Source organism: Conger conger, chromosome 11, assembly GCF_963514075.1.
Source record: "Conger conger chromosome 11, fConCon1.1, whole genome shotgun sequence".
Taxonomy (NCBI): domain Eukaryota; kingdom Metazoa; phylum Chordata; class Actinopteri; order Anguilliformes; family Congridae; genus Conger; species Conger conger.
This window is the reverse complement of record NC_083770.1, coordinates 16,380,188-16,397,164: the sequence shown is the minus strand read 5'-3', so window position 1 is coordinate 16,397,164 and position 16,977 is coordinate 16,380,188. Positions and strand designations below refer to the sequence as shown.

The following is a 16,977-nucleotide window of genomic DNA, read 5'->3' as shown; positions in this document are numbered from 1 at the left end:
CTTTCTTTGTGCTGAGTGGCAAAGGTGGATTGCTTGTCATATTGAGTTATCAACGAACCTGTCTGCGTGCTTGTTTGCTCAAGAGAAATCCATTTTCCTGTGGATGTAGCATTTCCTGCACCTCACTGGTACAGGCCAGCAAGAATCAAGAAACCTTCAGAAAATGTCTCTGTATTCGTTATCGCGGCTGTTGCTTTTTGATTTTCCAAAATCAATATGGTCAATAGGGTACACAGAGCGATAGGTCTTCCTGCCGTCAATAGTATTGCTTTATCTAACAGGCTGCAGCCAATGTATTTTATAAACCTAAGAAGGTACATAACCTGTTGGCCTGTGCAGTATCAGAAAATGTTTATTTTTGTTGTGTCTCTTCAAACATGCTTTTTCTCTATAAAAAGTTATCAGTAAACTTCCTTGGCTGTGTACTGGTAAACTTCCCGTCAGAGCAGTTGTATTTTGGGGTTTTTCCTTTGACATTTTCTGTTTCTTTCCACTGACAGGAATACGTTTAACTGCTGTACTGTTGCCACCTTTAGGCTGGGCCCCTTTGTTGCCTAGACAGGAAGATACAGGGCTCTGTTCTGTTTGATGAATTCATGTTGGTATTTACCTGAGAGCTTAGTTCTTGCCAATGATGAAGAGAACACACAGTAACTGAACAGAAAGCATTGTGTGACAAGAATGGCGAGCTGCTTCAGTTGAGCACTCTTATTTTGGGGCAGAGGGCCAGGGGGTGTGGATCTTGAGCCTCCAGCTGGGATGCTGGGATCTTTGTGTACTACAATGTTCCTGGTACGGAGGTACGCGTGCCCCATGCAGGCATCTGGCAGAATTAAGGAAGGGGGAAGAAGAAAGGCCGGAACTGAAGAATGGGAGGAATAGTGAAGGAGAGGATGCTGCAGATAGAGGAGGGGGAGAACAAGGCCTTGCGGGGCTGTTGGGTGCTGGGTGGCTGGTCCTCTTAAGGCACTGTTCCAGTATGCTGATGGGTCTCACTGCATGGTCTGGTATCTGTGACTCTGTTCCAGTGTGTGTATGGGCCCCACAGTCTCGTATCTGTTTACTCTGTTCCAGTGTGTGTATGGGCCCCATGGTCTGGTATCTGTGACTCTGTTCCAGTGTGTGTATGGGCCCCATGGTCTGGTATCTGTGACTCTGTTCCAGTGTGTGTATGGGCCCCATGGTCTGGTATCTGTGACTCTGTTCCAGTGTGTGTATGGGCCCCACAGTCTGGTATCTGTGACTCTGTTCCAGTGTGTGTATGTGCCCCATGGTCTGGTATCTGTTAAGGCACTCTTCCAGTGTGTGGATGGGCCCATGGTCTGGTATCTGTTAAGGCACTCTTCCAGTGTGTGGATGGGCCCATAGTCTGGTTTCCTTTCCGAGTCCCACAGGTCAATGCATAATTCAATCTGGTATTCTCCCGAGATTAAAGCGGAGCGGAAATCTCTTCTAGCACAGGATGCTGCTGTCCATTATAGTAGAGAGTTACATGCTCCCTCGAGCTCTAGACACCCCACTGTCGTGCAACAGTCATGTTGTCCGACCCTGAGACACGTTAGCTGTAGCAACTTGATCTGCCCTCGCTACCAGCAGAGCGTGAAAAGACGTTTTTTTCTATCCGAGCTAAAGAGCACTTGTCGGACTTGTCCCAGTGCTCGGGGGTGTAATGTCATTCTCTGTAGTGGACCCCCTATTTTGGCTCACACCGCCGATCTCCTCTACTTCTACACTGCACTGCGCCTCTACAATTACACTGCAAGACTCGGCTAATTAGCGTCTCGATCGACCTCCAGCTAGCCTCCCTCACTGCCCTGCTGGCGTAAGTAGTCGGAAGGCCCCGCCAGACCAGATCTAAAGTGCATTTTTCCTTCCTCGGAATATTAAAAAGGGGACCCCTCCCTGTTTTCTCTTGCATCTATATTCCACCCCCCCCCCACACAGTCTGAGTCCCTTTTTTCTGTGGCCATCCATGGCTCCAGGGTTTTGTGCGTGGGGAATGAAAGTCCTCATGAATAATTCTTGCTGGTATTTATGAAACACAGGGAAGCTGTGTAGTTGATGGCCAAACACAGGCAGTTAATTGGGGCAGGGCTCATTAGCTTCACACCGGTGCACTCTCCCGCTGCTTCTGACTGTAAGCTCCTGCTGTCTGCTAGCCGGCGGGTTAAGAGTTAATGGACTCTCGCAGTCTGACACCAGCGCTACACTGACAAAGTGCTGCATTACAGATACAGGCATATGGAGTGTGTATGTGTGTGTGTGTGTGTGTGTGTGTGTGCTTGTGTGTGTCTGAAGACCTACACTGGGCCCCAGAATGATTGACACCTTATGCACAAAAAGTGCTGTAAACTCAAAAGAAGTTATTGACAGTTATTGACATAAGCTTTATTTTCCAACATGTGTAAAGTAGTGCACTTTATTAATTATTCAATGGAATCAACCAGTGCAGGGATCAACATATGTTTTATGCCTTTTTATTATGGCCCTTACAGTGCTAAGTGATATGTTTTACCATTTGTGTATTTTGTTGTACCCTTTACCGGACTTGTGATGATCAATTACCATCTGTGTCTTCTGAATTGACAGTTCTTTGACTTTTCCCATGCTGATGGTTGACAAAGGGATTTTGCATGCTTTTATACTCTAATGAAACAGGAAGTGATGGAATGACACAAAATAGTTCCTTTAGGCTGATTCTGCATTCCACTTACCATGGAGGTCGGAATTTCCCAGTTAAAATGTCCAACTTCCGATCTCCAAGCATTCCAGGTGCACAACGCCAAACATAAACAAAAAACATGGCTGACCATGAAAAACTGGTGGTGTTTATGTGGCAAGTGTGTAACCACTTGAACTGTTTGCTTTCTGCACTGACCCAATGGCAGAAATATACCACTCCTTAACTGTGCTTTGGTCTAGCTACATTGGTAGCTACATGTTTTTGGGTATTTTTTACGTTTTCCCAAATAACTTTTGCGCAAAGAAGATAACTTTCATTTGCCCTAGCCTGCTAACTAATAGCATTGGCAACATTGTTTCAAATCAATTCACACGCAGAGCAAGCTTACTATATGATAGTATGTTTTATTTTAATGTCAAGCAGGAACAAATACTGTAATTTGCATTGCCTTTTAGTTGATGGTTTACTATTTACTGCCTCTCATTAAGTCGGGGTAGATGGATTTGCGACTTGTGAGTGACGTTATATTGTACTTTTTCTAGTAGGAGGTTGGGAAGACTTCTGAGTTGTCTGGAATGCAGCTGAAGATTAACTAAATTAAAGTAAAATTGTATTGCTGATTTCACTTTGTTTGATTTTATCAGCAATAGTTGTTGGGGGTGCCAATAATTTTGGTACCTGTGGTTTTCAGAAAAAATGACATTATTAAGTAAACCACATTGAAACATGAGAGTAAATGTATTAAAATGAAAGTATATATTTTTCAGTATGTTTGAACATAAATCCATGTTGTTTATTATATGTAGCTTTTTTTCTCCATTTTTATTAAGGGTTTATTGAGGTAATTCTGTAGCCCACTGTACATGTATGTGTTTGTGTCTGGAGACATGCGTGTGCGTGTATATGTGTGTGTGTGTGGTCTGTGTGTGTGTGTCTGAAGGTCTGTGTGTGTGAGTGAGTTTACATGCATGCGTGTGCGCCTGTGCGTGTGCATGCATGCAGTACTGAATGTGTGTGTGTGTGTGTGTGTGTGTGTGGATGTGTGTGTGTGCATGCGTGCCTACGTGCCTACGTGCATGCAATACTGTATGTGCATGTATCTGTGTGTATGTGTATCTGTATATGTGTGTATGCGTGTATCTGTGTATATGTGTATCTGTATGTTTGCGTGTGTGTGTGTGTATATATGTGTGTGTGTGTGTGTGTGTTTATAGGTTTGATTCCCTGGTGGGGTGCTGCCATTGTGCCCTTCAGCCAGGTGCTTAACCTGAATTACTTCAGTGGATATCCTGCAGTTTCTTCTAGATCTCTCTGCTGCCTTCGACACTGTGGATCACTCCATCCTCCTGTGCAACGGGCATCTGTGGCACAGCCCTGGACTGGATTGAGTCCTACCTCTTTGGTCGCTCCTTCCAGGTTGCCTGGGCTGGTACGGTATCGACACCTCGGCCCCTTGCCACAGGAGTTCCCCAGGGCTCAGTCCTAGGCCCGCTTTTTTCTCTTTACACTCGTTCCCTTGGCCCTGTGATCACTGCACATGGGCTATCCTACCACTGCTATGCGGATGATACCCAACTCTTCATCTCGTTCCCACCATCTGATACACAGGTTTCTGCCCGTATCTCTGAGTGACATCCAGAGCTGGTTGGATAACCATTATCTAAAGCTCAACCCAGGCAAGACTGAAATGATATTCATCCCTGCTAATACCTCTCCCCACCTGGATCTCTCCATTTCCCTCAGGGATACCAAACTCACGCCATCACCCAGTGCAAGGAACCTCGGCATGGTGATGGACAGCAGACTGTCCCTTTCCGAGAACATTGCGGCGGTGACCCGGTCATGCAGGTTCTTCTTATACAACATACGGAGAATCCGCCCCTTTCTCACCCCCTACTCGACCCAGCTCCTGGTCCAAGCGATAGTTCTGTCCCGCCTGGACTACTGCAATTCCCTCTTGGCTGGCCTCCCAGCGTCCGCCATCAGACCCCTCCAACTTATCCAGAATGCAGCAGCTTCCCAAATACTCACACGTCACCCCCCTGTTTACTTCCCTCCACTGGCTGCCTGTCATGGCTCGCATCAAATTCAAAACATTGGTGCTAGCATTCCAAGCAGTTAAGGGGTCTTCCCCAGCTTACCTACAAAAAAATCATCAGACCCTACACCCCTGCCAGACCTCTTCGTTCGTCTCCACAGGCCACTTGGCACCTCCCCCTCTCCGAACCTCCACCTCACGCTCACGACTACTGTCTGTTCTGGCTCCACGGTGGTGGAACAAACTCCCCGTTGAGGTCAGAACTGTAGAATCTCTCCCCACCTTCAAGCGCAAACTGAAGACGCACCTCTTCAAGCAGCACCTCTCCCCATCCCTCCCTACCTCCCTGTGAACCTTAATTGTTGTCTTTGTGATTTAGGTAGTGTTTCGGTATTTTTAGTTGGCTAGGTAAGCAGTATTTGGATAGTTAAGTTTGGTCACTTTTGCTTTGTTGTTTGTTTATTTGTTGATTAAAAATAAATAAATAAAAATAAATAGGCCCTGGTCCTTATCTTTGTTGTACGGGTAGCAATTGAAATTGTACTTCCCTCTAGGGTCTTTCAGCGCACTTAGCCCTGGTTATAGGTATGCACTTTGTTGTACGTCGCTCTGGATAAGAGCGTCTGCCAAATGCCAATAATGTAATGTAATGTAATGTAATGTAAATGTATTGTATGTAAAAAGTAATCTTTGTAAGTCACTCTGGATAAGCTTGACCGGTAAATTCCTGAAATGTAAATGTGAACATTGCCGTTTCTCTACAGTGAGCTTTCCAGTGTTTGTATCTGTGGGAATTCATAATGTGACTAAAGCAGTAGATTTACTGGACTGAATTTCTGCGATTTGGGATTCACCATCCTCAGCATAGAAACTACTACTGAAAGAACAGAAGGCGTCAATGAGTTCGGGCCAGCTTTTGATATTGCCATATTGGGAATATTTTATGGGCGTGCGTGTTCAAAAACGGATATTGCAGAGGGAGTTGGGCTTTTGTTTCATTTATCTATTTTTAGTTCGTAATAACAAACCTCTCAATCACAGACATAAAAACCGCTGGACAGGAGTGTCTGATCTGACGGGGCCCCTTGTGCCTCATCCTCGGAATGTGAATCTGATGTCATTAAAGTTAACCAAATGCACAAATGTGAAGCTTTATTTACACGACTCTCAGGTTTGGCCTGTTTTTTCTGTTTATCCATTAATACGGTCCAATATTATTTGTGCTTCTATTTACTGTGTCATTTTTCCTCATTAGCAACCAGAAACAAGAACGGAGGTTTTAATGGTTTCTTAAAGTGTCAAAAGCCTTTCCTGCAGGATTTTTTCCTGAATGTTTAAATAACATTTTTATTCAGTTTTTGTTTTCTTTTAAAGGAATGTGTTTTTGTATTGGGACCTGACCTTGATGTTTCTGTGAGGTTTATTTATTTATTTTTAAATCTTTATAAAAATGAAAACTCTGCGGAGAACCTTTTAAAAAATTTGCATAAACAAATGAAGGAAGGCAATGTACCAATTTTTAAAAAATACATTTGAATACAATTTTACCAACAAAAACATGTTGTGAGTGGGTCTTTTTTCACTCCAACATGAGTTCTGATGGTAATTTCAGAAACTGAATGTAATTACATTTTAAACAGCCCCAGGAGATGGCTAATAGCTCATTTCCTAGTGTTTAAAGGAAAAACATTCCTGTGCTGTCTTCCCTGAGCTGAATCCCTGTGTGATGTCTGTTCACCCTCAACACCTTGCTAGTGTCTTATTGCAGTTTAAAGCATATTTCACTGATTAAAGTCTAGTTATCCGAAAGCCACCTGACCGCACTTATAATCTATTCTCACTCTTGTAAGAAGATCAACTGTTCTTGAAAAGGTTTCAGTGTCATTCATCCCTGTATTGGGTTGCGGGTGTAATAATTTCAACATAAACCTTAAAATGGTTATTCTGCAGTGATTGATGCTCACTAAGATGTTATAACTGTGTTATAGTTCGACAGTTGAACATTAATGCAAGCTGTATGTAGTAAATATAATATTGAGCAGTGGTGGAGTGGTGAGGTTTGGTACTGCATGAGTAGGTCCCGCAACGAGACTCTCCCTTTTTATTTATTTATTTTTCTTTTTTCAAAGCGGCCTCCTGCAGCTTCAGCCAAAATCTAGCAAATAAAAACCATGAATGAAAACTGCGTCAGCAAACACCTCCAAGGAGTCTCCGGGAGTCAGCCTGCTTATCACATCACTTTCCCTTATGAAGCCGTTTCCTGCTGCGACACCCCCGGTTTGTGGTATTCGCAGATTTATTTATTTATATTTCCGTATTCATCTCCGCGCGGCGGTTCTCTGGCCTCGTCTGGGGCAGGCGGCGCGGCTTGTTATGACAACGCTCGTTAATTACCCATTGTTAATTAAAGTCCTAAAGCTCGCCCGCTACTTTTGTCTCTAACTAATTTCAAAGCGGCTATGCAAATGAGCCCCCGCTCTCCGGCGGCTGTGTGGAAATGCTCTCAGAATCGTTCAAACTTTAGCGAACCGCATTTAATTTGACGTTGAGCGGAAGCGGTTATTCATTATCTCCCCTGTGAGGTCTTGCTCGGAGAGGAAGCTCGGACCCTGAGTCACGGCTCCATTGAATCACTTGCACAGCCTGTCCTGATGCGTCTCTCTGCCTTAATCTTCCTCTCTCAGCCTTTTTATTTACACTCTGCTGGGACATGATGGTCTGGAACTTTTTTCTCCACTAACCACTTTGGCAGGTATATTATATAGAGTTTTTACCTGCCACTTGTGAAAAGAGTAAAATTGCAAAAACAGATATGAGGGATTTTCCTTGCTCCTGTTAGAGGCTAGCTCCAAGCACAAAGCACGGTTGTGTTCTCATCATAACCCAACCTGTCGCTTCGTTTCCCTTTTCTGAAACTGCCCATTTTTCATCCATACTTTTTCTTGCTGTTCCCTGTATCCCTTGTTTCTTAGCTGTTTTTTTCTGTAGGCTGAATTGTTCCAGGAGAATTTTGCCACATATTGTATGTTCCCACGCAAGAAGCACTGAGCGAGGAGAGAGTGGGCAGGAATGTTTGGGTGCATTTTTTGATTGACATTCTTGATAATTGGCTAATACTTACAGTACTAGCACCAGAGACAGTAGAGTCTTGACTGTCAATCAAAGTCACAGGAGGCATTGACTTTAGGTCACAAATTTGTGACATTCAAATTTGTAACCATATCCAGTCATAGAAATGTGATGCATCCTATTAAAAATATTAGTTAAAATAATACTAAAAGAAAACCTACCCACCGCAATGATGGGTTACTTGACAATATTACGTGCCACATCCAACAATAATTGACCTGCATTTGAAGTGTAGCGAGTGTTAATTTCAGACCTTGAGAGAGTGATATTTGATGATACAGCTGGGTGAACTACCATTCATAGAATAACTAAAGTATCAGGTTTCTTTGTAGTAAGGCCTGTAAGGCCTGTGTTTGTATTCTGTGCCGTTCGGTATTGCACACTAATGGAAGGGACTGTGTTTGTATAGTGTGCAGTTTGGTAGTGTGCACTAATGGAAGGGACTGTGTTTGTATAGTGTGCAGTTTGGTAGTGTGCACTAACTGTAGGGCCTGTGTGGGTATGTCCTGTGCTGCAGTGAGATCAGTCGGCTGGACCTGGGGCTAATAGTGGAGGTTTGGAACAAGGGTCTGATCTGGGACACAATGGTCGGAACAGCGTGGATTCCACTGGATACCATCCGCCAATCAGATGAGGTGAAGACCATGCATGCTCGCACACACTCTCTCACACACCCTCTCTCACACACACACACACTCTCACACACACCCTCTCACATTACCACACACACACACACTCTCACACGCACCCTCTCACATTACCACACACACACTCTCACACACACCCTCTCACATTACCACACACACACTCTCACACACCCTCTCACATTACCACTCACACGCACGCACACACACTCTCACACGCACCCTCTCACATTACCACACACACACTCTCACACACACCCTCTCACATTACCACACACACACTCTCACACACCCTCTCACATTACCACACACACGCACACACACACACACACACACACTCTCACATTACCACACACACACACACACGCACGCACACACACTCTCACACACACCCTCTCACATTACCACACACACACTCTCACACACCCTCTCACATTACCACACACACGCACGCACACACACTCTCACACATGTACACACACACACACACACACACACACACACTCTCACACACACCCTCTCACATTACCACACACACCCACACGCATGCACACACACTCTCACATGTACGCACGCACACACACACACACACACACACACACACTCTCACACACACCCTCTCACATGTACACACACACACACACACACATGCAATCCCACACACTCACAAATGCACACAAACACACACACACTCTCACACATGCACACAAACACACACACACTCTCACACATGCACACACACACGAGGTGGAGAGCATGCATCCACACATACACACACACACACTATTTCACACACGCACACACACACACACACACACACACATATTATTGTTTTGAGTTTTGGGTACACAACACAGTTATGTGCCAGTCTGTGGGGCCTTAATTTCCTGCCAAAATTCACTGTGAGGCTCCTTAACGAGTTCAGCTAACGAGGCAGAGCTCTCCATTCACCCACCTGAAACGGTCACTGTTGTTCCATTTCAAGCACGATTATTCAATTAGTTTATATGCTGAATGCCCTAAAAATAAAAAATAGATTTTTCCATCTTTTCCTCATACTCCCGACTTAAATGTAATGCATTCCTTCTGGAACGTGTCAGGGAACTGCTCTCCTGAGGCTGTCCATCTTCAGGACTTGGTGGGGTCTGTGTTTTAACGCACTACAGACACACTGCAGCTTTCTACACCTCGCCACGTCCTGTTTGACCATCAGTCAGACTGTTTGCTGTGCTTATGTCATGCCACAGATACGGCCTCACTGAAATTCATGAACCAGTGACCTGCGGTATTATCTGCCCTGTCTCTGCACCCCTCACTCTCTGTCTCCGCCCGTTCAGGAGGGTCCGGGCGAGTGGACCTCTCTGGACTCGGAGGTTCTGATGAAGGAGGATGAGATATACGGCACCAAGAACCCCACGCCCCACCAGGTGCTGCTGGACACGCGGTTCGAGCTGCCCTTCGGTGAGTGTCTTCCCCTGGGCCCTTACCCTGGGCCCTTACCCTGGGCCCTTACCCTGGGCCCTTACCCTGGGCCCCTTACCCTGGGCCCTTACCCTTACCTGTATCTGAGTTATTCTTTAACCTTGTATTCCCTGCTGACAAAAACAGCTCAAGCTAGGTTTTGAAATTAGCTAGTCATGGCTGAACTTTACAGCAGGGTAGCGCTTTTTGACTGTCACAAAGATGCTTTACAGAGTAGCAGAAGAGCAAACACCAGACCTGAACTCCTAAAATAGCCTGGATAGTGTGTGTGTGTGTGTGCGTGTGCGTGTGCGTGTGCGTGTGCGTGTGCGTGTGCGTGTGCGTGTGCGCGTGCGCGTGCGCGTGCGCGTGCATGTTTGTTTGTGTCTGTATTAGGTCTTTTACACTTTGCTCTGGTCATAAGCTATTTGCAGTTCAACCATTTATGAGATTTTCTTGTTCATAGTGACTTAATAGATTATAGTTTTCAGCTGTATTTTATACTGAAGCAATCAGGTTAAGTACCTTCCTTGACATCACACAGGAATCAAATTCTTAGTTACAAGCTCAGTTACCAAGCCATTCTACAATACTGCTGCTGGCAAACGCTGAACTTGCAATGAATTTCTGTTGGTGCAGAAGCCTGCGTGTATTTAAAGTAACAATTAAGTGAACTGCATGTGCTACCGAGTTTATATGATTGCTTAAAGTAGAACATTATTATTAGGTTGTCTTTGCAGGGGCAAGATTTGCACAGTGCTCACAGCAACGGGAAGATATTAGTTTATTTTGCAGACTCCACCTTCAGGCCTCTTATTGCTAACTGCAGCCGGCCAGCCAATCAGAGCCCACCTCACCCCCGACCCCGACCATGAGCCAATCAGACGGCATCATTAATTGTAATCTTCTTCCTGTGGGGTTTCATCACTAAACTACACGCTTGCTTGGTGTTTCAATCTGGTTCCTTTGTGTTCCTTTCTGTGAGACTGTGAGGCGTAGTCTTACATGGCTTGGTTCTTTTACTGGTCACTTTTGCTTAAGGTCAATCTGATATGGGAAAAATGTGCACACATTCACACGGGATGGATAAGTCAGCTGTATTCATAAGGGTGTCTTATACAGACTCAAGTTTACATGTGCCCTTGCCTGCACCATCAGCTTTCCTAACATTACCCCTGAATAATCAACTCAGTTTTCTGTATTGGATCAGGAGGTTATTTACCAATGTATAGGGGTCAAATGTATATAGTGGGTGTACAAATGGAATGAGCTTTAATCCACTGTGTGTTGCTTCTAGCAAATCCTTCAGCTTAACCTGAAACCTCTTCTGTAAATATCTACCAGCACAGCTGTGGGTAATGGATGCATTGTAATAATATAAAAAGTCATCATATCAACAGCAGGACATCCATCCCAACTCGGCTCACAATTTACTTTACAAACTAGACAGTATCAGACACCACAAATCTCTGGATAAAGATGTGTATCGATTTATAATTTCTGGTGATACAGTGTTAGATACTATCTAGTTTTTAGGTAAACTAAGCATTAGGTACACTTTAGTGGTAAGAAAAAGGTGGGAATTGCTGGGCCTGTTCTCCTCGTTATGTTATGTTATGTTATGTTAATTTACATTGTTTGTTTTCTTGTTGGCGTTATCTCTATCTCTGACACTGGAGATGGACGAGCATGCCCTTTTAACAAGCCCTTCCCACCCATTTCGCTCTGCGATGATTCAGCCACTGCAAGTGCCCGTTGTTTGATTAATGGAAATGCCACAGGCATTGAGACGGCCTCCTCTGGACGAAAGACCTCATGCCGTCGGCGTTAATATGTAAACAAGCGCTGATGGGCAAAAAACCTCCAGGCTGCGGGGCAACTGGGAACCAAAAGTAATTAGGGCATAATTCAATCTCTGGGTTCCCTGAGTCACAAGCGTTGTGATTACACTGCAAAAACAAAAACAAAAAAGTATTTTAGTGTTATATGGAGACCAAAAATCTTTTTTCATTTACTTTTTTGCTAAATATTCCCAACCAGTTTCAAGATTTTAAGTCTCATATCAAGACTCGAATGCTTGTTAAAACAGTCAATTTTTGCAGTGTGTCACCATCACATCCCTGCAGAACACTGATCTGTGTGTGAGAGCCACAGCTAAAATCATACATATTAAATGTTTTTATTTCAGATCAGATCATTTATACAGTACACACTACTCAGTAACTGCAGTGCCAAATCAACTATTTTATATTATATGGCTAGAGTGGACCTATCAGTGTTGAATTAACACTGGCCTTTTTACTGTGTACAATTGAACCCATGTTTCTAAAGCATCTCAGTAAGTAAGAGGGCCAGTTTTGGCAGTGGAAAAGGCTAAGATGTAGGGGGCTGGGGGGCATAGGAAGGATTTTGAATGTTGGTAAAACTCTGAACTCCTAACCCCTCCTCACCTCTGTCAGATATCCCTGAAGAAGAAGCCCAGTACTGGACCAGGAAGCTGGAGCGGATCAACACCATGAGGATTCACGATGAGGTAAGGAGCCGGTATTTCCAGTTTTACTATGCTTCTGAGGTCACGCTATTGCTGTAATGACTGTGGTTCTGCTATTTACTTTATTTTTAAAAGTTCTAAATGAGAAGTTCTAAATGCTCTCTGTGTGTAGTTAGTGTGCATTGTCTAATCTGGGCTTTGGAAAGTGCTCTGTGGACTTTAACGTTTCACGTCTGCCATCTAAGGGTGATCTTATGTCATAGCAACTCATGAGCAAAAATGCTGTGCAAAGTTTATTATCAAATTTTTTATTTGGCATTCATTTTAAGCAGGGTCTAAATACAGCATCCCAATATCATATTCAGAATCAGGACTGACCATTATCACAAGTATAAAATGTAATTTTAACCTCTGTGAAAACCATGTGAAATTTGATAAACTGTCATCAGTGCGTTTAATTACAAGCCGCACTGTGTGAGTGTGCCTGAAGCTAAATTTAAATGCGATAATAATAAGCCGCGCATATCATGTTACTCTTCATGATGTCGTACTTAAAATTAATTATAATTATATTTCCCCTGCATATAAACAAACAGGTCTGATACCAAGTAGATAAGATGAGAGAAAAACAAAATGACAGTTCCATATCAGGTGGACGTGATTAGCAGTCCCCTGGTAATTTGGTCGGATCCAGGCACATTAAAAAAGGATTGAATCAATCTGTGGCAGTGTGTCTACTGCTGCTTGCCTACAGTGCATTTGCTTCCTTCATGTGGTGTTGCTTGTACAGGTACATATAGTGTCAGATAGGACAGGATCGGGCTTGCCTGTCTGAGGGCTGGCACTGTTTGAGTACCTCTGTCTCGCAGTGTCCCAAAATGACTGTCTCGCACCTGTCGGCCATTTAATCAATGCCCGGACCTATTTTTTCCAGGACAGTTTTGATTGCCTGCTCTCTCAAAAATAAATGTACGGTGTAGATATATTTTTCTTCTTTACAGAACAAATTTCCCAAATGTATCCTGATAGTACAACAATATTCTATTTTGCTACTAGAAAGCAAAATTCATGAATTATGTATTGCTTGGGGTACAGTTGTATTTACCTATAAACTACCGCCCTAGTGACAAGCATTGGTTCCTTTATAGGCAATTCTTCATACCTTTTTTTCTGAGAGTGTGTACAGAGTGGCTGTTCTATTCATTGGTAATGTACCAAGGGAAGTAAACAAGAAGAGAAGTATTTGTCACGACCTTGACTCACTTCAAAGCCACACATTACTGTGTATATCCTGTGCCAAGAGTTCAAAGCAACTTTAAAACTATGGTACTTTTTATGAGGTTCTAGTTGATCTGCAAAGGTAGGAGTGAAGGATGATGTAAGCTTGTTTCTAAATTCATAGCTCTGTCATTCCACGCTAATCCATCTGCTGCTGACTTGTGCACCTGGAGTGACTTTCCTCTGGCCATAATTCAGTCACAATGTGTCCTTTCTCCTACAAATAAATGAAAGTGTTTGTCTTATGCCTTCCTAAACTGCCATTTTAGTTTGTTTTTGTGAAAACGCTGAAGGCGCCAAACTGTTTTAAAGTGAGAATAAAATAAGAAAACTTTGGAATGAATTGTGGTCACTTCTAGCAGCTGGAACTGCACTTATCTCTAGGGTCTTTCAGCGCACTTGTCCCTGGTTATGGGTGTGCACTTAGTTGTACGTTGCTCTGGATAAGAGCATCTGTCACATACCTGTAATGTTATTGTTAACTTACGGGCAAATGTCGACAGGTCAGTGTGCATTTGCATCAGCATGGGCCTCCTCCCCCCCCCTCCCTTATTTTGGGTTATTTTAGTCTGTTGCTGATATCATCTTTTGCTCCCCCCACGCCTCATCACCCCTCTCTTGCCCCCCTGTAGTACCCTCTGCATGACGATCAGCGGAGAAGGCTACCGTCCGTGCCCTCGCAGTGCTGTGAGTATGAACCGCGTCTCCTCATCACTGTGTCACTGTCTCTCACTTTGTGCTGAGCACCTCCAGTCCTGAAGGCTCACCAGGGCTCCTGTGTTCAACCAATGCCAGGCCTGCTACGTCTGATGGTGGTAACTGATTGGTTCTGAGTAAAGTTGCTCTCCTGATCAATGAAGATAGCAGTGACCATGTGCACCTCCAACTCCAAATTTTGGAGAGAAAGAGACAGAGCAAGAGAGAGAAAGAGAGAGTGAGAAAGAGAGAGAGAGACAGATAAAGAGATAAAGGGGTAAAGGGTTGATTATGAAAAACAGAAAACTAATTTTGGAGTTGGAGGTGCTGGGTTTCGTGTGCGGTGGTGTGATGGCATGTTTTTCCTGTGATCGTCACGTGCTTTTCTCCATCCGCTCTGGTTCATTTTTGCATACGTCCATTGATAACTGTCCCCTGTGCTCTAATGTGTCTTCATTTCTACAATTTGATGGGTTTGCCTTAACGCCATTTGTAGTGCGAGTGAGAGATAGTGAGAGGGTGTGAGCGAGAGAGAGCTGGAGAGATGGAGATACTCATAATGTTTCACAGCGTGGAGCATGTTTTCCACTAGATGGCAGGATCGAATCGTCTGTGATGTCTGTGTGGCCGAACCAGCCTGTATTCATTGGGATCTGACTGCCTTCTCATTGCATTCTGTCTTCACCTATCACATCACTTCATAAGCTGCATCGGCTTTTATATTACAATCGCAATAGACGCATGGATGTGGTTGTGATTTTAATGGGGATGTATTAGTCGTGATGTCTTTTGGTTGTGAAGGATGCAAACATGTCACAACTACTTAAGATGGTGCTTCCATTCACTGGTCATATTGGCAGTACATTAGCAGCCATGTTCTTGTGTGGTTTATTTAGAAATCTACTCAGCCTGGGATAGGCAAAGCACACTAAAATGTATCTACTTACAAAATATGAAATATCTTCCAATTAATAAACCTACGGTATAAACTATAGTCAAATGGTAGAGGTGTAGATTTCTTGGCAGGAGGCCCAGGTGTGTGAACTGCAAAGAGGTGTGCAACCTGCATCACATGAAATTCATACATGCGACTCCATATTTCAAATACGTGTGTTTGAAATGCTGTTGAAATCCTTGTACTCGGCTAAGCTACATCAGAGTTGTGATGCTGCCACAATAATCACTCTTCACACTGTTTTCACAGGTACATTTTAAAGATTTTGTGTTTTTACCTTGTTTGTGTGCTAATGTTTGCACCCATGCCAGGCAACTGGGCTTATTTTGGATGGAGCGACCAACAGAGTATGTACCACTGCTCATGTACTGTTCTCTGTGTTTATTTTGACATTTTCTTCTTTGAGTCTCCCGGCAACAACCCCCGCCCACCCCCCCACCCATGTGACAGGTGCATGTTATGGTCTTTTCAGAGCTGTGAGGATATTCATGTGTGCACTCTGCCTCTCAATCACCCTCTTCACATCTCCACTCAGTTTTTCATCATCAAGCCTTTTTCCCCTCATCTCTCTATCTATCTCTCTCTCACTCTCTTTTGCTCTCTTGCTCTGTTTCGCTCAGGCGTTCCTCTTGCTGACTATCACTGTTCTCTCACAGGCTGGCCCTGAAGCAACAGGCCACAGGGGTCAGAAAGAAATGCTCCGTCATTCCCCAAACTGGGTGAAGCTATGGCTGTTTTGAAGCAATTAGAACTAGTGATTGACAGCTTAACATAGCTCCAACCAGTACACGCTTCCTAAAAACTCACTGTCCCAATACATGCCAGAGCTGCTAGGAACAACCTCCCCATATTGCCACAAGGAACCGGGAACCGCATATTTTCCATTATTTTACTGTACCTTGTTATTTAGTCTTTAGCCTCCTGTAGAGGCGTGTGGCCAGATTGAAAGGGGGTGGGGGATTCACAGTCATCAGCAGATAGCTTAGTAATCAAAGGGGCATGTATCCACTCTTTTTGAAAGTGATTTAGGGCTACAGTAAATGTGGTCATTAGCCATTTGAAAAGCAGCTTCAATTACTGACCGTTTTGTGAACTAAAAGACAAAAAAAGCTTTAAATAAAGAGTCACAATGCTGCACCAGTGTCACATTGTAATTTAGCCCTGCACTGAGGAAATTTGTGCTGCCATTTGAAAGATTCTGGGTTTTATTGAGAAGCCTAAAAGAAATGGATAACCCGGTATTTGATCAAAATGTGCACATAAACCCTTCTTTACAAGCCTATGTTTATTATTTTCTGTAGGCTGATGATTGTTGCACTGCTAGTCAAGAAGAGTAACATTTGCAGTTAAATGAGCGTTGATTGAAATTTGGATTTTTCTCATTGAGATTTTCAAATTGATGCTCAGGTGTCCATACCTCACTTTAGCTCTCCTGTATTCATTAGCACCACATTAAATTAAGCTAAACTCAATTTGGTAAAAGTGTGTTCCCCGGAGGCCAGAATGTGCCTCTATTATCAGTGTCTGGAATGACTAGGACCAAGCGGACATTTCAGAGAAATCATCTGTGAAACAGCACTTAAGACTATTTCCGGGAATTGT

The 16,977-nt window shown here is 43.8% G+C and overlaps 1 protein-coding gene across 1 annotated transcript in view; it reads left to right on the top strand.

The window, feature by feature from the left end:
• LOC133140358 (protein unc-13 homolog B-like) overlaps nucleotides 1–16,977 on the top strand; it is a 150,389-nt gene that overhangs the window by 36,600 nt on the left and 96,812 nt on the right. Inside the window, exons 4-7 of the mRNA XM_061260257.1 lie at nucleotides 8,368–8,485; nucleotides 9,832–9,955; nucleotides 12,415–12,488; nucleotides 14,357–14,411. Of these exons, the coding sequence (XP_061116241.1) occupies nucleotides 8,368–8,485; nucleotides 9,832–9,955; nucleotides 12,415–12,488; nucleotides 14,357–14,411 (371 nt within the window). The remainder of the gene's footprint in view (nucleotides 1–8,367; nucleotides 8,486–9,831; nucleotides 9,956–12,414; nucleotides 12,489–14,356; nucleotides 14,412–16,977) is intronic.